General features: G+C 37.1%; 1 protein-coding gene across 6 annotated transcripts in view; it reads left to right on the top strand.

The window, feature by feature from the left end:
- pde10a (phosphodiesterase 10A) overlaps positions 1 to 22797 on the top strand; it is a 215295-nt gene extending 192498 nt beyond the window's left edge. For 5 of the 6 annotated variants that reach the window (XM_031902030.1, XM_031902028.1, XM_002938978.5 and 2 more), the window contains 11 exons: positions 250 to 342; positions 2306 to 2492; positions 6723 to 6865; positions 8669 to 8752; positions 10008 to 10158; positions 12588 to 12743; positions 13871 to 14043; positions 14727 to 14838; positions 16704 to 16784; positions 17412 to 17500; positions 20249 to 22797. In XM_031902030.1, the coding sequence (XP_031757890.1) occupies positions 250 to 342; positions 2306 to 2492; positions 6723 to 6865; positions 8669 to 8752; positions 10008 to 10158; positions 12588 to 12743; positions 13871 to 14043; positions 14727 to 14838; positions 16704 to 16784; positions 17412 to 17500; positions 20249 to 20366 (1387 nt within the window). In that variant the 3' untranslated portion in view covers positions 20367 to 22797. The remainder of the gene's footprint in view (positions 1 to 249; positions 343 to 2305; positions 2493 to 6722; positions 6866 to 8668; positions 8753 to 10007; positions 10159 to 12587; positions 12744 to 13870; positions 14044 to 14726; positions 14839 to 16703; positions 16785 to 17411; positions 17501 to 20248) is intronic. The other variant, XM_031902029.1, reaches the window with a different exon arrangement.
- Positions 22798 to 23098: the final 301 nt, after the last annotated feature.

Here is a 23098-nt window from a genome sequence, read left to right as displayed (position 1 = left end):
CAAGTTATGGTTCAAAAACTTGATTGCCTGGTATTTAAATATGAAAACGGATAAATAAGCCCATAAGTGTCTCTTTTTACATATGGGGTTTTGTGTAGCTTATAAGGCATTGCACTTTTTCATGTTCTTTGATCCACTTGACTTTCAGTTTATTTAGAGTGGATTATTGCTATGGGGGCCTTCCAAATATGATTCATGCTGACAAAAATGACATTTAATCTAAAACATTTCAAAATCTGTTGTGTGTAGGTTCTCCATTGAGAAGGGTATTGCAGGACAGGTTGCAAGAACAGGTGAAGTCCTTAATATTCCTGATGCCTATGCAGATCCACGCTTTAATAGGTAATATGGAATCAATATGTAAAGTTGACGTTATTAAAATATGTTAAGCTGCCAGCATTTCTAACAGAAGTTATGTAAATGGGAAGTGTAAAAATTCTGGTTTTGTATTTTGGGTACAACATTGGTCACTAATTTCATGTTTTTCATTACACTATAACGTTATATTTGCCATATTTTACTACCTTCTGCAAAACAGCAGGGCAATCCCAAATTTATTGAAAGAGGCTACAAAAAACACTGCAAGTTGATAAAAGAAGGGGGCTCCCGTCATGTAAAACAACAAAAGCACATTTATTTCAACAAAAGTATTGCACTTATGATTTTAGGAGGAAACAAAATCATTCATCAGAATTCATCTTTCGTAGTATTCTCCTGCAACGTGTTTCAACATTCAATAATCCTTGAGAAAGTCGGGATACCCGATGAAACGCATTTGAGGAATATACTACAAAAGATTTTTCTGATGAATGATTTTATATCCTGCTAAAATTGTGCTGATGTAGTTTTACACAGTGGGAGCGTGCCCCTTCTTTTATGCTTACATGAAGGATATTGACACCAGAAATTACAACTTTTACATCTATAATAACACTTTTCTTTGCATGCTATTTCTCTGTGAGGGGTCTGCCATTTTTGTACAACAGTAGTCTCTTAGCATTAGAAGCTATATATAACATTCAAAGCTATATATAGTAAGGTTGGCTAAATAGTCCTGTTAAGAAACTTTAAATAACAATAACTTACAGAAGCAGACCTATCAGCAAAAATAATCAGCATGACCTATAGGCAACTTTTAATTCATTCATATTTTGAAGAGCAGTTTTTTTAGTGTCAGTATTACTCTTAGCCCTTTGTCAGTGATCACTGATGCAAACAACCATGCTAGTGAAATTAAGTTTTAGAATTATAGATGTTGTGTCGATATCTCTCATTGAGCCTTATGTCCTTAAACGTATTCCTTGGTTCAGGGTGTCACCTCCTGCAAGAGGGATTTTGGTGCTCAACTACAGCCTTCAAACCTTTTGGCCCACATGTGATTGAAGCTTGTTTAATGGAACTCCCCCAGCTACCATTCATGAGCCTGCCTCCTGTATGTACTTTGTTTCTATTTGTTTACATGTGTTCTGATTGGCAAGCTTCTGCCATCTCTACTAAACTGTTTTCCAGTCCATTGCTTATGCTGTGCTGTGATTGGATGTGGCTTTTAGTTTGTGCCACCATATTCAGTCACAGCTCAGCGCTACATTTAAAAGAATGTGCCACAATGTGCACAATGAGTGCAAGGCAAGGGTTTGCTCATCACAGCACTGTAAATAAAAGGCAGAAAGTGGGGGCTCAATAAATTGGTGGGGGCTCAATAAATTGGTGGCAGAGATGGGAGAGGGTTGGAGAAATAAAACTTTCATAAGAAACAAAAGTGAGTGTAGTTGCACCATTTTTTAAGGAGCTATATGCATCATTTTACCAAAAATATGTTTTTTATTTATTGTCAAAACAAATTACCAACCAAAAAGCCCTCTGGTTTTTATTAAAGGAGCAGCTTAATATACAAAGACTTTAGCTGGATGAATGCAGTTTAGCTATATAAAGGGCATCTCACGGGAGCTAAATACGTATCCTAGAAAATATAGTTGCAGCAATACTACACTGAATGACTGGTCAGCAAACTGATCCAGTTGGAAGCTGGTCATTTTACAGTGCCTGCCTTATAATGAAAAGAGTCTTAGGACAATGACACAAAGGATGTTTTGACGCCCATAATAAATCTTGGCTATGGCAGGTGACTGATCCCCTCGGCGGTCATTGCCCTTACTCTATTATACTATCTGCTATTTGTAGATTTCTGGGAAATTACTGCATTGCTCCAGTGCTGCAGCACTTAGTCAAATAAATATGCCTTTACGTAGCATATATCATTATCATTGCTTCTTTTTTAACGCAAATACATTTTGTGTCTTTGCAGAGAAGTAGATGTTTACACAGGCTACACAACAAGGAACATTTTGTGCATGCCTATTGTAATCCGTGGGAGCGTTATTGGAGTTGTACAAATGGTGAATAAACTAAGTGGAAGTGCCTTCTCCAAAACAGACGAGAACAACTTCAAGATGTTTGCTGTCTTCTGTGCTTTGGCCTTACACTGTGCAAATGTAAGTTTCTGTGCAAATTCGTGTTTTTTTTTTTTAATTCTATATTGTTATTTGTAAAATGGTCAAATAACTAAAACTGAATGACCTGTTATAATTATTGGGCCAATTTTATTGCTCTTATTGAGAAGTTTACTTTAGAACTTCTAGAAATGCTATAAATCCATTAATCAGCCTTTGGCTATTCCCTAGAACCCCAGATTTAGCACTGTTGCTTTTTTTTTTTTTTTTTATTATTACTGGTACAAGTTTTAGCAGTAATAATTAGTAATTCAGTACTTAATATTCTTTATAGACTAGTTACTAACCTACAACTAAAAAAAATATTTCAACATTGCTGTTCTACGCAACCTTCCTTTGATTACTTGGAATCTCTGTAGGTGGCTACTGTGAGATAAACGGGAAAAACAGGGGGATGGTACACACCACTGAATCAGAGAACTCCAGCTGCAATGTAATATCACTTGCTTTTATGCACCCCATTCTGATCTTTTCTCCCCCCCCCCCCTTATTTTGCTTTCACATTCTGATTTACATTACCATCATCCCCCTTCTCCTTAGGGTATAAACAGTTGTGGGCTATGAATGACTAGGCACTTGGATAACAATCATGTGCCCTTTTATGAACAGTGGATATGATGTGTGCTGTTTTTTTAATATATATACAGTGGCTTGCAAAAGTATTCAGCCCCCTTGAACTTTTCCACATTTTGTCACATTACAGCCACAAACATGAATCAATTTTATTGGAATTCCACGTGAAAGACCAATACAAAGTGGTGTACACGTGAGAAGTGGAACGAAAATCATACATGATTCCAAACATTTTTTACAAATAAATAACTGCAAAGTGGGGTGTGCGTAATTATTCAGCCCCCTCTGGTCTGAGTGCAGTCAGTTGCCCATAGACATTGCCTGATGAGTGCTAATGACTAAATAGGGTGCACCTGTGTGTAATCTAATGTCAGTACAAATACAGCTGCTCTGTGACGGCCTCAGAGGTTGTCTAAGAGAATATTGGGAGCAACAACACCATGAAGTCCATAGAACACACCAGACAGGTCAGGGATAAAGTTATTGAGAAATTTAAAGCAGGCTTAGGAAGGAGTATGGCACAACTGTAAATCTACCAAGACAAGGCCGTCCACCTAAACTCACAGGCCGAACAAGGAAAGCGCTGATCAGAAATGCAGCCAAGAGGCCCATGGTGACTGTGGACGAGCTGCAGAGATCTACAGCTCAGGTGGGGGAATCTGTCCATAGGACAACTATTAGTCGTGCACTGCACAAAGTTGGCCTTTATGGAAGAGTGGCAAGAAGAAAGCCGTTGTTAACAGAAAACCATAAGAAGTCCCGTTTGCAGTTTGCCACAAGCCATGTGGGGGACACAGCAAACATGTGGAAGAAGGTGCTCTGGTCAGATGAGACCAAAATGGAACTTTTTGGCCAAAATGCAAAACGCTAGGGGGCTGATTTACTAACCCACGAATCCGACCCGAATTGGAAAAGTTCCGACTTGAAAACGAACATTTTGCGATTTTTTCGTATGTTTTGCGATTTTTTCGGATTCTTTACGAATTTTTCGTTACCAATACGATTTTTGCGTAAAAACGCGAGTTTTTCGTATCCATTACGAAAGTTGCGTAAAAAGTTGTGCATTTTTCGTAGCGTTAAAACTTACGCGAAAAGTTGCGCATTTTTCGTAGCGTTAAGTTTTAACGCTACGAAAAATGCACAACTTTTTACGCAACTTTCGTAATGGATACGAAAAACTCGCGTTTTTACGCAAAAATCGTATTGGTAACGAAAAATTCGTAAAGAATCCGAAAAAATCGCAAAAAATACGAAAAAATCGCAAAATACCGATCATTACGAAAAAAACGCAATCGGACTCATTTCGACCCGTTCGTGGGTAAGTAAATCAGCCCCTATGTGTGGCGGAAAACTAACACTGCACATCACTCTGAACACACCATCCCCCACTGTCAAATATGGTGGTGGCAGCATCATGCTCTGGGGGTGCTTCTCTTCAGCAGGGACAGGGAAGCTGGTCAGAGTTGATGGGAAGATGGATGTATGTATGTATGTATGTATATCTTTATTTATAAAGCGCTACTTATGTACGCAGCGCTGTACAGTAGAATACATTAATACAAACAGGGCGTTAATAAGATAATAGATAAATACAAAGTATAATAATAAATACAGATAAATACAGCAGCAATAAGTTAAGAGTCGAGGACACAAGAGGAAGGAGGTCCCTGCCCCGTAGAGCTTACAATCTATATGGGAGGGTAACTAACAGACACAAATAGGCAAATATAAGTGCTGTAGGTCACAGTGGGTGACACTACAATATAAGTGCCAGTTCCCAGATTAGGTGCTGGGAGTGCTCCAAAAGGTAGTCTTTGGAGCCAAATACAGGGCAATCTTGGAAGAAAACCTCTTGGAGTCTGCAAAAGACTTGAGACTGGGGCGGAGGTTCACCTTCCAGCAGGACAACGACCCTAAACATAAAGCCAGGGCAACAATGGAATGGTTTAAAACAAAACATATCCATGTGTTAGAATGGCCCAGTCAAAGTCCAGATCTAAATCCAATGGAGAATCTGTGGCAAGATTTGAAAACTGCTGTTCACAAACGCTGTCCATCTAATCTGACTGAGCTGGAGCTGTTTTGCAAAGAAGAATGGGCAAGGATTTCAGTCTCTAGATGTGCAAAGCTGGTAGAGACATACCCTAAAAGACTGGTAGCTGTAATTTCAGCAAAAGGTGGTTCTACAAAGTATTGACTCAAAAAAATGTTTGGAATCATGTATGATTTTCGTTCCACTTCTCACGTATACACCACTTTGTATTGGTCTTTCACGTGGAATTCCAATAAAATTGATTCATGTTTGTGGCTGTAATGTGACAAAATGTGGAAAAGTTCAAGGGGGCCGAATACTTTTGCAAGCCACTGTATATATATAATTGCATTATTAACATGCAGATCGTGATGCCAGAATCCTTGTACAATGCTTTAATAGTAAGATTGGAAGAGATTTTCTTCTTCCTCTTCTCCCTACCTATCCTGTCCCACTACTAATTCTGTTAATTACACTTAGGGGCCAATCATACGATTGTGTCCGAATGCTAAAAATGTGTGTTTTTTCTAAGTTTTAGAAGTGTGCGTGTATTCTATTTTTTTTTGTTAATTTCCACAACTTTTTAATTTGTGTGACAAAATCATATTTGTTGCAACGAGTACGAAAGTTTCGTTATTCATTCAAGCTTCAGTATCGTTATTTTCCTTTGGCCAGGTTGGAGCTGCAGAGTGCCATTGAGTTTTATGGGAGGCTTCCAAAAACATGCACTGAAGGTTCAAAGTCAGAAAGTTTTTTGCGCTGTTTCAGATCATTCGGATGCGAACATTTTAGAGTTTTCGTACGACCACAATCTGAAATTATTGGATTTAATCCGAATTTTTCCTATCATGCTATTTATTGTGCGAAATTTGGACTTTGATAAATGGGCCCCTTAGGGAGCAAGAGCTGTATAGTCATTGCTACAGAAATAATTTGGCCTCTTCATTTAAGAAGACACTTAAATCATATGTTGTGGCTTCCAGGTCATTTTGCTTGGGTTCCCATAAGCTAGCAATGCCGATAGCAAGGCAAGTAAACCAACACACATACAAATATATGTAAACATGTGGTCCTTTGTGACCAGTGACATCGTTTTTTCTTTAATAAACCTAATAATTGCCAGTTCTATTGGTAGTCTTGCGTAGTAAACGGGTATCACTTGACACCTAGCAGTGTCCTTGATAATTGTCTGGCTTTTCCACTTATTAGAAAATAAACCAGACTAGGTTTTTAACTTAATCATTTGGGTTTCAATATAATCATTGTATGTTAAAATTAGGGATGCACCAAACCTACTGTTTTAGGATCTGGGAGAACTCTGAATCGTTTGTGAAATATTCGGCTTAATACCAAACTGAATCCGAAGAGCCAAAGACAGCGCGTGGTGACAAATTTTCAACTTACATGTTTGTGACAAAAAGCCACATGATTTTAGGGATTCGGATTCAGTTCGGCCAGGGGCATGGATTCGGACAAATCCTGGATTCAATGCATCCCTAGTTAAAATTAAAGATTCATTATTATACAGTTTACGGTAGTAAGTATGGATTAATTAATACAAACCTAGCAAATAACTTAAGGGTGTTTTTTTGTATTCCTCTTCACAGATGTACCACAGAATACGGCATTCAGAGTGCATTTACCGAGTTACACTGGAAAAATTGTCATACCACAGCATTTGTACTTCAGATGAATGGCAGAACCTTATGAACTGTACACTCCCAGTGTCTCTTTGCAGGGAGATTGAACTGTGAGTAATAAAACAATATTATAATGCTAGAAATCACTTTTGAAATGTTCCATGGTAGCATGCTATGTGTATTTCCACACACCCTAGAGATCAGAGTTGCTAATTTTACTTTTGTGCTATTTCCACATTTCCGTTTATATCATAACTGCTTACATGGTATCAAGGACCGTGACCTCCACTTCCAGGTTGTAAATAACAGTGGCAATAATGCCTGCAATTTTCTAAGTCACACACAGAGAGGTTTGCTTTTAACTGTATTTTATTACTCCTAAACCACAAAGCAAAAGGATAAAGTAAAGTGTCAGATTTTACAGGTAATATAATTTTCTCTAACACAATACAGTAAAATCATAGGGTATATAAAGGAAACAAGCCCACAATACTAAAATGATGTTATGACATCAAGTATCCTTGTTTATAAGTTGTGTATTAAAAACATTTTGCAGTAACATGTTTACATATATGTGACATGTTAATTAAGCTCTCCCATACTGCAAAAAAAGTGTTTACCTTTTTGCAAAGTCTTCTGAGTTCATATAAAAGAGACACTACCTGGCCCGTAGTATGCAAAGACATTAATATGGAGTTTTTCCTTCCCCTTTACTGCTATAAGCCTCCATCAGATTATGGAACATCACTTTGGGGTTTTGGTCCCATTCAGGTACAAAAAAATGTAGGTTGGGCATTGTTGATAGGTAATTCAACTTAGCTCGCAGTATGTGTTCCACATAGACAACAACAACAAAGGTTGTTAATGGGTTCAGGTCTGGGCTCAATGCAGGCCAGTCAAGTTCTTCTACAGCACATAAACTGTTTATTGACCTCACTTTATGCACAGGTTTATTCTTGTGCTGAAACAGAAAATGACCCTCCCCAAATGCTTGCCACAAATTTGGAAGCACAGAAATTGTAATGTTGTATGCCGTAGCATTAAGTTTTCCCTTCACTTAAATGAAAGGGTCTGGCCCAAACATTGAAAAACAGCCAGGGCCATTATTCTTCCAGCACTGTGCATGCAAGCAGGTAGGGTTTCCTTGACATTTGCCAAACTATGATTCCCTTCAAAATCCAATGGCTGTGTGCTTTATTAGGCTATACCTGACTCTTGGCATTGTGTATGGAGACCTTTAGCTAGTGTGAAGCTGCACAGCCATAGAAACTTAGTTCTTGAAGTGTGTCATAGATCTTGCCATTGACATTGCTTCCAGAGGCAGTTAAAGGAAATTATACCACCAAACAAGGTAGGTCTCTATTGCATAAATCAGCTCATCTGTAAAACCCTGCTTCATCTAAATTAAACAATTTTCATAAAAAGATACTTTTTTTGGTAGTGTGTGCCAATAAGTAAACCTAAATAGAAAAAAAATGCCATTTTAAGTATTAATGGCTGCCTGGGATGATATTATTCACGGTGCGCACAAAGCAAAGGCACACAAACATGTTAGGTCACATCAGCCAATTAAGTTATTAAGTTTTGTCTTTTACTCCCACAATTCTTATATATATATATATATATATCAGTTTAAAATACCAGGCCAAAGTTTCGGTCTCCACCTAAGACCTTTATCAAGACCATGTGCACAGTTAAAATCGGTTAAGAATCTTGATCAGACGTGTTTTTAGAAAAAAATATTGCTCTGACATTGGGACCTTTCCTATAGTACAAGCTGTATTTGGCTATTGAAAGGTAACTAATCACAGCATAACTGTAAACCTTATATGTTCTTTCCAGTGATGGGAGGGCTTATCGGTTTCTTATTAATAAGAACACATAATTCATGTTAAATGTTTTCTGTATTTTAGATACCACTTTGATATCCAGCCATTTGAAGACCTATGGCCAGCCATATATGTTTATATGATTCATCAGTCATGTGGCAAAAACTGGTAAGAACTGAAATTTAGCTTTCTTCAGGCTCCTATTGAGATTTTATGCAGCGCATAATTCAGTTAATAACATGCTTTATAATTGTTCAATATAAACTAACAAAACGGCATGAGTTAGATTTATATTTTTCATATTTGCTTAAAGGAGAAGGAAAGGTAAAAACTCAGTAAGCTTTATCAGAAAGGTCTAAGTAAATACAGCCATAAGCACTCACAGAAACTCTGCACTGAGTTCTCTTTCAAAAGATACAGGATTACTCGTCTGTTTTCCTCTGCCATAGACACGCAGCTCTTTCCTCTCTCCTGTTCCCCTCTCCCTCATGAAGAACTCACTCCCCCCCCCTTAGGAATGTGTGATCTGAGCCAGTCAGCAGGGCACTATTGCAACAACTGAAGGTATGCCTGCAGCTTGAGATTAACTCTTTATTAGCCTTTCCTTCTCCTTTTACTTGTCATCAATAGTGAAATAATGATAATACCTTAGCCATCTGTCTTCTCTGTCTGAAAACCCATGACAGCCATAACTGGAAATCATGTATTGCCCTTTCTGAAACCAGATTTATAGTTGCTATAGGTAACTGCCAAGAGCTAACTTATCACCCCGCCCAGCGTATGTTTACGATTCCATATTTCATAAGGTCATGTGAAGTGGCTGTCTGCCTGAAACCCATAGGGCTGAAGTAACTCTGGCTTTTGGGGTTCCTCTTTAATTTATTGTTCTTAAATTTGTTATCTGCAAAAGCGGTATGGGCAACAAATATGGAGCAGTGTTTTTTCACTTGTTCTGTTATTGTGCAAGCAAATAGATTTGTTTTTTTTTTGTTTTTTTACCATGAAAAAAGAATTTATCATAGTAAATATAGTTAAACCCTTTATCCAGAAAGCCTTAAATTACAGGAGGATATCTACCATGGGGTCTATTATAAGCAAATAATTCGAATTATTTAAAATGATTCTACTTTTTTGTTTTAATATAACAGTAGCTTGTATAAAGTGTAGTAGTATAAACTACTTAATGCACTTATGAAATTACATGATATTTTTGTCATGAGTAGTGCCATGTATATAGTTGTTGTTTTATAAAAGAGTGCGCGTGTGAGTGTATTTTAGCCTTGTTGATCAATGATGATAAATTCTAGGTTCCAAAAATAATGCATGGAAAAGGTTTTTAAAGCCATGGTATTATATTCCTATAGTTTTTTTTATGTATCACTGTTATTTTGTATATTGATTGTTTATTTTTTTTTTTATCCAGCTTTGAGCTCGAAAAATTGTGCCGGTTCACCATGTCTGTGAAAAAGAACTATCGTCGTGTCCCCTATCACAACTGGAAGCACGCGGTTACAGTATCACACTGCATGTACGTTATACTTCAAAATAACCAGGAGATATTCACAGACTTGGAGGTGGGGATTGTATGATATTCCACTTTGTTCCTTGTCACTGTAGAAAACTTATTTCACATAATCTGTATGATTGTAGAAAAGCTAGAATTAGATACTAGGATTGTGTTTGAAATGGGCAGTCATCCTTCACTGGTTATAGCCAAATGTCCACATTCTTGATTTGTCTGCATTCGTTCTCCAAGATGCGTCACCCCCCCCCCCCCCCCATACCTTTCAGGGTAGTTTTTAAGAAATGTGAGTTTTTTTGAAAATAACTCCTATAATTCTTGATTTATTAATGTTTAGTTAACTTTTTTTTTTTTGTCAGAAAAAAATTTGGCAGGTTAGATCTGTCGAGTACCATTGAGTCCTATGGAGGCTTAGAATAGTAGAGAAATAGAATAGTCAGTGACAGCCTGTCCTTGACACATTTTCAAGGAGAAGTTAATCCCCTCATTGTATTCAATTTCACACATTTTCAAGGGGAAGTTGATCCCATCATTGTTTTCTATTTCACCCAGTTTCAAGTGAAACACGTTCTTGTTTTCCAAGAATGAGTGTCAATGCAGAAAACGGCTGCTGGAGCAATTCCTGTTTGGGTAAAATAAAGAGGATTAATGGAAACGACAGTCTGTTTAAACTCAACTTTTCGAGTTTTACCAATACTTTCAGTGCAGAAGATTCAGGATTTTTTAATGTAAACTCAAAATTTTCGTATGAATGTTTCAAGCATTATCATGACATTTTATAAATACAACAATGATCGAGTTTAATTCAAATTCCAGTTCTCTCCCACTTGCCTGCCCAGGTGGAAGCTCTTAAAGGAACAGTAACACTAAAAAATGAAAGAGCTTTAAAGTAATAAAAATATAATGCACTGTTGCCCTGCACTGATAAAACTGGTGTGTTTGCTACAGTAACACTACTATAATTTATATAATAAGCTGCTGTGTAGCCACGGGGGCAGCCATTCAAGCTGGAAAAAAGGAGAAAAGGCACAGGTTACATAGCAGATAACAGATAAGTTCTGTAGAATACAATAGTGTTTTATCTGTTATCTGCTATGTGCCTGTGCCTTTTCTCCTTTGAATGGCTGCCTCCATGGCTACATAGCAGCTTATTTATATAAATTATAGTAGACTTTCTGAAGTAAACACACAACTTTTACCAGTGCAGGGCAGCAGCACATTATATTTTAGTTACTTTTATACACCTTTCATTTTTTGGTGTTACTGTTCCTTTAAGAAAAGGGTCCAGAGCACGTGTGTTCTTTTTGATGGGAAAAGATGACACTGCCATCCCCAGACTTAACTAGACACTATACCCCCCCAAACAATGTAGGTCTCTGTAAAAATATATTGCATAAACAAGCTTATACATATAAGCTTGTTTATGCAATATATTTTTATAGAGACCTACATTGTTTGGGGGGTATAGTGTCTAGTTAAGTCTGGGGGTGGCAGTGTTTTAATCTAAAACACTGCTTCTAGAGTGTTAGATCTAAAACACTACTTCATCTAAATAAACCATTTTTCATAAACAAACATATATACTTTTTTAGTAGTATGTGCCATTGGGTAATCCTAAATAGAAAATTGCCATTTTAAGAATTAAGGACCTCTTCCGGGGTTCATAGGATTTACAGTGCACACAAACAAGCCAAGGGACACATACATGCAAGTTCACATCAGCCAATTAATGGACAGAGTTCTGCCTTTTGGGGGTATAGTTTTCCTTTAAGGGATCTTTTAAAGGTCTGATGGATATCCATGATGGTTTCATAACTTAAGTAGTACATTAAATGATAAGAAACATTCAACTCTATAATCTACGAATGTCTAACAAAGTTCCTTTTTTTCAAGATTGCAGCCATTGTGTATACAGTAGTGCTTTGTAGTGAATTGTATTTATCCAACTGCACCTGTTATTGTTTGCTTCTCTTGTTCTATTACTTCCATTTTGTAAAACCGTAAAAACATTTAAGTCAGTTACTCATGTTTCAGATCCCTAAAATATATTAAAATGTTGTTTGAAAGTGTAGCAGAACACACTAGCTAAATTGAGAGCGTTTGGTCATATACAGTGTGCGGACCCAAAACAATCACAATGATTTAAATTTGTGTATAGGTTTGCCAGATGTCATATTCTGCTAGTGCTGGTTATCGCATTAACTGTTTTGACTCTCTGGTCATTTACCACACTATGATCTGATAATTGGACACAAATAATAATATTATTTCCTCTTAAATTGTTTTGCTACATGTAGGCTTGTGTGACCAGCATTATTTAGATTTACTAATCACGTTAAGTCCTTGTTCCCATAAAATGCTGTTATTAATACACATCTTAAACATATTAAAATATTAAAACACGTCAGTAAATGTGATGGCAGCTTGGTTAGATATGTCTTTTAATTCTATTTATTTATATTTTTTAATGTTACCTTTCAGCGGAAAGGGCTTCTAGTTGCATGTTTATGCCATGATCTTGATCACAGAGGTTACACTAACAGCTACCTGCAAAAATTTGATCACCCTTTAGCAGCTTTGTATTCCACATCAACAATGGAGCAACACCACTTCTCGCAGACCGTATCTATATTGCAGGTAAGGGCAGGAATTGTGTGCATGATTATATGCATGATTACAAAGAATACTGTACCTGTGCTTTTTTAAGGTTTATTTCACTGTTTTCAGTGTTTTGTTTCTTCATTAGGATGCTACTGAAACAAAATATCTATGGTTAGGCAAAACTGAGATTTTTTTTTTTCTTGACCTAAAAATCGGGACCTCGATAAACTAAAAATAAAATCACAATTTATAGTGATCCCTTTCTGTGATTAATCCTGTTTTAAATAATGTAAACAAATTGCAGGAAAAGCCATGAATCACATTTTCCATTTATTTTCAAGCAAGCTAGAGAAATTGGGATAAAAATCAACTTTTAACGCGCTTGACAGGGGAATATACACTTTAGTTGAATTCTGTAGCATCTTGTTGGTGAGATTTTAATTTGTGGTTTTTTTTTTTTTTTTATAAACTGTGCAAATTCCTTTGTATTAAAGAAAATAATTTATCTCTTATCATACTAGTATTAGTTGTATGAGACACTGAAAATTCCTAGAGTATCCACAATAACGACAACATTCCCCAAATATACACACCACACCAAAATGTATAATGTTGCATTGCTCAAAGCTAAACAAAATTTGTCAGTTTGCTACCCCATTCTCCCAAGTTAATCACACAGTGCTATTTGCTGTAGATATATGCTGCTAAATATTTAAAGCATTGCTATATTATGTAAATAATCAAATTAAAAGAATCTGTGTAGCAATAACAGTAATTTAGGCTATAAAATAACACATCCATAAAGTTTAGCCTTTTCTTCAGAAAAAACACATTTTGACACAGAAATGTATCCCCTCCCATTTGCCAAGATGATATTTACCTGGATTCAAGGGTTTTGCCAACTATACAAATGACTAAAGAATTAAAGTGTTTTTCAAGCCGCTTTGCCCTACTTCTAAATTTACATACATGGGCTTTGAGTTCTGTTGTTTGTTTTTTTTTACCCTTTATTTAGCACTGACATGTTCTGCTGCACTTTACAAAGATTATTGATCATTTGTTTCACTTGAATATCTAGTATATGTACTTCACTTTGGATTGATATTTAGCCGGTAAACCTACGGGGCATTTTGCTTTTTATATATTTTTCCTTTTTAACTTAGCTGGAAGGGCACAATATTTTTTCCAACCTGAGCTCCAATGAGTATGAACAAGTGTTGGAGATAATTCGCAAAGCCATTATTGCCACTGACCTTGCACTGTACTTTGGGAACAGAAAACATCTTGAAGACCTTCATCAAATGGGTGCATTAAATCTAAATAATCAAGCACATAGGTAAGTAAAAGGTTTAACCAACAATGTGTTAAGCATCCAAATATGTGTAAAAAAAACAAAATTGTTATTGCCATGTGTGTGCGCGCATAATACAAAAATATACAAGCTGTTTGGCGGAATACAAAATTATGGATTTGGTGCATCAGATTTTGGAGCATTCATAATGGTAGTAAATTCCATACCTACATAACGAGGTTCCCAAACCTACCTTTCAGGATTGCCTGCTAGGACAGCACCATTTGGAACCCATTAGTGAAAGCAGGGATGTGGTTCAGTGCCTTTGGTTGGAAATCCTGGTGTGGTGTTTGCCAAGAGGCCTCAGAAGAGGTCATATTGGGAAGAGGAAGGATATTGGTGGTGGAAGGGACAGTATAGCCTTTGTTAATTGTTCTTGAAACACCAGATATTGATGCTATTTAGTAAGCAGCTTTGGCACCACCTGTATTTAGTACCCTGGATGACAGCACAGAGACTTGTGTAGGCTGGAGGCATATCCCTGGTTATCTGATGAAGATGTGCCCTGTAGTGGATATTGTTGTAACCCAAATGTGGGTTCTGTAAACCAAAAACCATTTTGGATACAACTCAACTAACTGTTCTACATATGGCTGCTGAACAATGAGAAACTAGGCATTGCTTAGTAGGTATTTATTATAAATGACTGCATTTTTATTATTTTGCAGAGATCGTTTGATAGGGTTGATGATGACAGCTTGTGATCTTTGCTCTGTGACAAAGCTATGGCCAGTTACCAGGTTGATAGCTGATGATATATATGCAGAATTCTGGACTGAGGTACGTGTATGTCTTATCTGCACAGCATTTCAGTGCTGTACATTTTTAATGTTGTTTGACTGATTGTTACTGGTAAGGAGTATTACTTTATAATATAGTTAAAATGTGTACCAGTTCACGTTCATTACTTTGCACTTATTGTAAACAATTAAAATGCACTTCAGTATTTTGCCATAAATATCATATATAAAAGAGACTAATGTCTGACTTATCCACAGTTCGGGCCCAGTGAGACAACCTTTTAATAGGTGATAACATTGAATGGAACATCAAGCACACCGGACTGGAGGAGTCTGCTAAAACACGGTCTTTATTTCTTCATTTTAAAAAAGAGTGCCTGACGCGTTTCGTGCATTTGCGCACTTAATCATAGAGGCCTATGATTAAGTGCGCAAACGCACGAAACGCGTCAGGCACTCTTTTTTAAAATGAAGAAATAAAGACCGCGTTTTAGCAGACTCCTCGGGGTATGGACATCGAATTTAGTTTGCTCTTTGAGCGCTTTATTCTAGCCTTTTAATAGGTTATACTTACAGACTCAAACCACACATATCTATGCATGTCACTCCCACAAGTGGTAGCCATGCGTGACAGCAACTCCCAGGATTAAATGGCACAGTGACTTTTAGCGTTGGTGGTACACGGTTTACTTCTGTAAAATCTTTAGTAATTACAGTCCAACTGCCCAAAATAAACCAAGTAGTCCTGCAGTCACTTTGGACATAATCTCTAAAAAATCTTGCAGATTAGCCAGACTGTTTACACCATTTCGAATACAGGTACAGATAGCCTCTGTAAGGGTGGGATATCAGCCCACTGGTATTACATCACCATGCCATGCTCCATGCTTCTCATCATGGTGAGCAGGGACTGTGCTTTGGTTATGTAAGAATTGGAGACTTTTGTAGTAAATAACTGTAGGAGGAGGAGATGTCCTGTAACCCATATGACCCTCTAAAGCATGGGGCCCAGGACAGCTGCCCTGACTTACCTCGCCTGGTCTGCTCTAATTATACAATTAGTTATTTCAATAATCATGTTAGGCCAGACTGGTCTGAACAAGAAGCAGCTCTAAACTATAAATCAAACTCTAAAAAGTGAAATCCAGGTTAAATTATTTATGGGGTTATGTAATAAAAAGCGTAAAGATTGCTACAAGTGTACTCCGTAATCGAGACTAATCTTATTGACTGCTGTGGGTTATTGCACCATGGCCAACTGTTTGCCTTTTATTACATATAGGGACCTGTGTGGTAAATGTAGCTCTTGGAAGGAAGAGAGCAGTCGCAGGGTATTAAATTCAAAACATGTTTTATACAGTAGGTAGACCAAAATGAATCAAGCAAAATATTGCTTTATGCAGATGGGTTGAAGTGATACTTCTCAAATAATTTCTACTTATAGAACTTATGGGTTTTTTTTTTAAAGCAGTCGTAGGTGAAAAAAAATTGTTTCTGTGCCATTCAGTGGAGGATTTTATTTTTTAATTAGCAAAATAAGAGAATTTGTCATGGTTTTGGGTTGTTTTGCAAAGTGCTGTGAAAATAGCTGAATCATGCAAACCATGAGAAAAAGAGTAGCGTATATACATTATAGAATACTGGGACTTGTTGCACTTGTGAATGGAGTGCTATACGTGGCACTGGGCTAATATCAGAAAACAGTGCCTACATAAGATACTGTATAGTATCCCTTTACCTTTTGTGACTGGTATACTCCATACTCTTCCTGGCCTGAAGATCATTTCTGGTTGGCTGGGACTGCTTTGGGTTTAAGCAAAACATCTGCATATTGCAGTTAGTTACATTGTGCGACACTACGTTATTAATATCCTTATTAATCTGTATTATTCTGTTTTATTCTAGGGTGATGAAATGAAACGGCTTGGTATTTCACCTATTCCAATGATGGACAGAGATAAACAAGATGAAATCCCTCAGGGCCAGGTACATAGACATTAAACCTAATTATTGTTTTCTTCTGCATTTTTTACATCATTCCTGTATAGTTCGTCCCATTATTCAGATAATTGTACTATCTATGTTAGTATCTTATTTGCATAAACAGGGGTTAAGTGTCAGAAAGGGTTCATGTGCGCACAACCAGTCCAAGAATTGCATCATTATTCCTAATAGAATTGGAATGGAATTTCATTTTTATGTGTCCAATTGGATCTAATTTGAGTGTGGCTTCATTTGTACTTCTGTATTCTTGTTCTGTGTTCTCACACTTTTATTTTACTTTTCTTTCTGCAATCCCAGTTTAGAAACCTTTTTAAGTCCGATTTTGGTTTTAAAATTACTTTGTATGGGTTTTTTTTTCAAGTCTACCCCTTGCTAACACTTCTTCCTATTTATTTATTCTCAACTTTTGTTCCTCCCGTTTCTCTTTACCTCCATGTCTATTCTGAACTCAATAGTCCTTTCTATTATAATTTCTCCTTTCCCCTTTATCCTCTCAGGTTTTTTTCTGGTCTTCCTCCTTTTCTCTTTCTTACTCCCTTCCTCAGCTGTCTTTCTTAATCTTCGAAACTGATAAATAAGCCCAAATGTAATATTTTTTTTCCTTTGCAGATGGGATTTTACAATGCTGTAGCTGTTCCATGTTATACAACTCTTTCAGAGATCTTTCCTTCAACACGACCGCTTCTTCAGGCCTGCAAGTGAGTAGTACATAGCAGTAGCAAATGGAGTAGGATCCTCAAATGCAGAGAACACTTTGTCATGTCTTAAGAAGTATTCCAAATTACGTCAGTCTGACTATATCGAACAATTTCAGACTGAGTTTCAAGGAGATTATACAAATCGCATTTTATCAAGGTTATCCATACCTCTAATCTTATTAATGTTATTATGTTAATCATACAATATCAGGCCCGGAAATAGGGGTAGGCAGAAGAGGCACCTGCCTAGGGTGCAACAGTGGGGGGCTCCAGGCAGGTACCTCTTCTACCTCTAGTTCCGGATCCTTTTCCCCCACTGCAGCGGCCCTGTCAACCCCAGCACTTTGCGTGCAGGCGCATTGTGCGCATGCGTGCATTCAAGGGGGGGCGGGCCAAGCCGACCAGGTTGCATAGGGAACCCGATCTGCTTGGCCCAGCACTGTACTATATATTCCATTTGAAACAGTAGACCCTGTTACAGTGAACCCCACACCGCCATGGATACTTTATTTTTTTATTGATATAGTTTCAACACATTCAGCAGCACTATACAGAGATTATCAGTGGCGTAACTTGGTTACAGCCCCCAGCGCGAACAGTCCCTCCTTCTCCTGGCCCGCTTGCGCTAAACCTTCTGGCCTGTATCAATCCATGCTGCTTTTTTATAAAAAGGTAGGAGAGGGGCCAGGGAGTAGGGACTGCTGTATAGGTAGTTTGAGGCTGGGGATTATACATCATTCACAGCAGTCACACACACACACACTATGGTCGGGAACTGGTTAAATTGCCAATTTGTTTTTGGAGGGAGGAAACTGGAGTAGTTGGAGGGAAATCCACACATGTACTGGGAGAACATCAGTGCTAAGAATTAGCTATCGTGCTGAGACTTACACACAAACTTAGCCAGCCATACACACAGCTATGCACGTAGCTACTCTGAAAACCTTTCCGCCATGCAGATGCACCCACAGAAAACCATAGCTACATGCATTCTCAGATGGAGCCAGCCAGAGACAAAGCTCTTCTGGTAACTATGTAGATTGCTTCTCTCTTAAAAAAACAAACTGGCCTGGGGTGGTGCTGCACCACCATATCCTTTCACTTTCCAAGGCTTTCCCTGCACCTTCCTGAGTTATTGAATTTGTGACACAGACCTTCTTTGCCCAGTTTCTACTACACATGCACCCAGCTACAACCGATAAGGTAATGCCTAGGCAATCTACCTGTGAAATACCCTAGGCTGGTGCATATTTTTAAATAAGGCACCAGCTCTGGGTACATGGTTAGTGATTAGAACCCATCCCAGTGATTTTACCTTTAGTTCTTTAGTGTCTAAATACACTATATATACCACATAATGGCTCTGCCGTTTAACACTAGTCAAATGGCAGGCATGACCCATAAAATCTGACATAGTTATAGAGTATTAATTTTAGGTGACCACAAACCCAGTGTTTTTGATGTAAAAATTAGCATCTTCCTTAAAATGTAGTCCCTACTATATCAATTTCATACAGCTTCTTACTGGACTTTTTCCTACTAATTTGAATGAATTAAAAAAATAAATAAATAATGAAAGCAAATGAAAAAGTGACAAGCGATGCTGACCCAATGTGGTACCTAAAGTATCTTAATATTTACGTGGGTCTTCCTGATGTTGAATAAAGTTTTAATGTGACTCGGCCTGTATCTCCTCATGAGTGCCGACTCACAGATATGACCTACTCGGCACCAATTACAGTTGACATAGAGTACACTAGAGGCAGCCAAAGAATCATTCGCAATGCGTTGCCTATTGGCAGCCCTCCATTCGTCTGCTCCTCACTACATCTCTTCCCTCGTGTCTCTGTATGTTCCTGGCCGAGTCCTTCGTTCCTCGCAGAGCAATCGTTTGGTTGCGCCCCCCACTACAACTGCTGTTTCCCGCCTTAAAGCTTTCTGCCTTGCTGCCCCTTACATTTGGAATGCCCTCCCTGATTTCCTCTGGAGAGAATCCTCCCTCAGTCTTTTTTAAACCAATCTAAAAGACTACCTTTTAGAGCACTCGCCCAGCACCTGACCAGGGAACTAGCACTTATATTGTAATGTCACCCACTGTGACCTACAGCACTTATATTTGCCTATTTGTGTCTGTAAGTTACCCTCCCATATAGATTGTAAGCTCTATGGGGCAGGGACCTCCATCCTCTTGTGTCTTTGACTCTTAACTTATTGCAACTGTATCTTGTATTTATTTGTGCTTATTGTAATACTTTGTATTTATCTATTTTAATACCCCTGTTTATATTAATGTATTTTACTGTACAGCGCTGTGTACATAAGTAGCGCTTTATAAATAAAGTTATACATACATACATACATACATACATACATACATACATACATGAATTACAAATCTGAAGTGGTGTGAAATAATGGGTATCGTATGTTGTCTGGTGTAAGAAAATATGTTCATTATTACCACTACTAGGCCCCAACTTTGCAAAACAAATATACTTCAAATATATGACTCTGTATTTGTTTTAAATGCAGAAGTGTATGAGTAGATGATCCTTGCCTAAGTACTAGATGAAAATGTCATAATAGTTATTACAAAGTTGTCCATAAAGATTAAAATATTGAAAGGTCCTCTAGCTAAATATCTTCTTGTACATTCAGGTGGCCTTGGGTTACTGTGATACACAAATTGTATTTGGAAAACAATCATGCAGCAGTGTGACTTTTTTGTTTGTGTATTTATGTCTTCAGGGAGAACCTCAGTCAGTGGGAAAAAGTTTCTAGAGGAGAAGACACCACAGTCTGGATCCCTTCCCAATCACTACCAACAGAGTCATCAGATTCACTTCCAGTTAAGATTGATGATTGAGAAACATGGACCACTCACAACTAAAGATTAACTTTATTTTTAAAAGAAGCGTATTTATCTGCAGCATGGAAAGGACCAGACTTCTAACGGGGAAAATAATTATGAGCAAGAAACACAAGTCGAAATTGTATTCATCTACATTTAAATCTTCTATTAGCATTTTTGAGAAGGTGCATTATATAAAGCTAAATGTCATTTGCCCTGTATAATTAACTTCAAGGGTACTTTGAACCTATGATATACTTCCCTATTCCCTCTTTATGGCTCTACTGGTACTTCTTAAATTATTACTGCCTTCTTGATAAGTGTGGCATAAGTAAGGCATTCCGTAGTAAGAATGGTAATGATGTTTTTAATCATCATCATGTTTTAAGCATCATCAGTTCTTGCAGAACACACCAAGTCAGTATGATTTTTACTGGTCAATGCTTGCTGATAATGATACATTAAAAATGCACATTTTTTTCAGTTATGAAGGTATATGGATCTGCTACAGTCCAGGCAACATTTATGCTATACCTTGAAAAGCCTTCACCTTTCTCTATAGGTTATTTCTATGGTTTTTATAGCCTTTAGGTTTGTTGCACACTGGAAGATATTCTATTAGCGAGCAACTGTAAGTAAAGTACTTAAAATGTAAATATTTATTTTACAGATTCTTCCTAATTACTATATTGTAAGGGAAATAAGGTCTTGTATATTAAATTTCAGAGGTAGACAAAATTATGCCAGTGTTTGGCCTGTGGGGGCGTGGATAGCCTTTTAAGTAGCTTTTGCGAAACGTCTTTGTATCCCTCTGGGATAGTTATGCAGTAATTGGAGGGGCACCTAGAATCTGTTACTGGTGTTTTAATCCCCCTCAGCCCAACATTTGTTTAGCCCCTTTGGCTGATAAGGCTATGGATCTAGGGAAATGACTTTGAAGTTACCCTGCAAACTTTCCAGGAGTGTCTAGCTGAGGATAAAATCTTCTTCATTCCCTGCTAGAGAACTCACAACACAGTCTGAAATCCATAAAAACTCTTGATTTTCATGTTTGTTGCTTCAAAATCTCACTCTCTGTGCTGTATGATAGAACACATGTATCTAGAAGTAAATGGTCTTATTATATATAAATATTTAAATCATAAATACAAAAAAAGTAGCCTTAACACACTTTAGTTTAAAGGGTATGTTCTAGATCAAGCAATTCTAAGCACAAATGTGCAGAAAAAGTGACTAAAAAAAAAAATAAAAAAAATAAAGACCAATTGCATTGTGTGTTTGAGATTAAAAACATTTGCGAGATATAATAATAATAGACTAGAGGAAATGAAATAAGAAATTTCTACCCTATAATAAAGAAGCACAATACCATTTGGAACTCACATGTAATGTTTGCTCTGCTATACATTAATTGAGCAAATGTTACAACAAACACAGTCTGATGGAAATACCAACAGGCCCAGCTTAAAGTTGTCTTTTCAAGGCTCTCTCCACAATGATTGTATTCCAGCCTAACTCCACCCTATTTCAGAGTAAACCTTTTGTTCCATTTAGCTGAGAGCAAATGGTAAAGCAATAGCACAGCTTATGTACAAAGAGCATTCCTTCTATTTATACATAAGAGCTATGGCTTCAAGGAGGATTGCGTTGGTTGAGGCACAACACAAGAACAGCACAAAACAAGTGGCATTACTGGCTTTACTATAATATTATATTAAATGGAGATAAGTTGTGGCAAGTAATATCGAAAATCCTACTGCTATTATCTATATGTTTGCCAAATGCGATAAATGGTTAAAGTTTTGGAAACCTAATCATATTAATTTGAATATACCTTTATTTATTTTATGTCTATATATTTGCAAGACAATCCTGAACATGCACTCTTTTGGTTATGGGCATTAAAATTTACTTACCCTTCAATGGCTCCCCAAATGTTCCTTATAGAAAAACTAAATTCAGTGATTAGAGATGGAGTCGGTAGGGTAGCTTCCTTTATAGGCCTTATGAGCATATAAATAAGCAACTCCTTTTCAACCAAGCAAGTAGCCTAAATTCAGCAATCACTTAGAGGGCTTCTAAACATGCACTATACATGAATGTTAGTGGTTTATCTTTTGTTTTTTTTGTTTGAATCTTACAAAGTCTTCTTGGGTCTGTGCATATGTATGTAAAACCTGCCTGCCTTATCCTTATGTTCTGAATTTAATGTAGTGCACTTATACACTTGTAAGCATTATATCTTGTGGATCCCTTTGTGACTTCCTCCTATTTTCTTGTTGCATTCATTTTCCATTGGAACACTCATTAGGATAAAATATCCTTCCCTTTACTGAATTTCCTTTGCACTGAATAAGGTACTTTATTTAAATCTAGGGAAATTAAAAAAAAAAAAAAAATGAAATTAAGGTTTTGATATAAACACTTATATATACTGAACAGTTGATAAACATAATGTGCTGGCAGATATAAAACATCAAACTGAAAGCTTAGACTTATTAGTGACCATGCTTAAATCCTCCCTTTATTTGAATTTTTTGAATTATTGTATGTAATTAACTAAAGTACCAGCAACCAAAGGACAAGATTTTTTTTTTGGGGGGGGGGGCACTAGCAATTTAATAGATGTTACAATTTAATATGTCTTACCACTATTACAATTTATTTATTATGGAACCAAATTATGCAAATGCACTTCTTCGCTTTAAATGACCTTGTGCTGCAGTTAGAAAATTGCTCTAAAAGCA

This window comes from Xenopus tropicalis, chromosome 5 (assembly GCF_000004195.4).
Source record: "Xenopus tropicalis strain Nigerian chromosome 5, UCB_Xtro_10.0, whole genome shotgun sequence".
NCBI lineage: Eukaryota > Metazoa > Chordata > Amphibia > Anura > Pipidae > Xenopus > Xenopus tropicalis.
The sequence above is the reverse complement of the archived record's forward strand: the minus strand, read 5'-3'. Positions and strand labels throughout refer to the sequence as shown.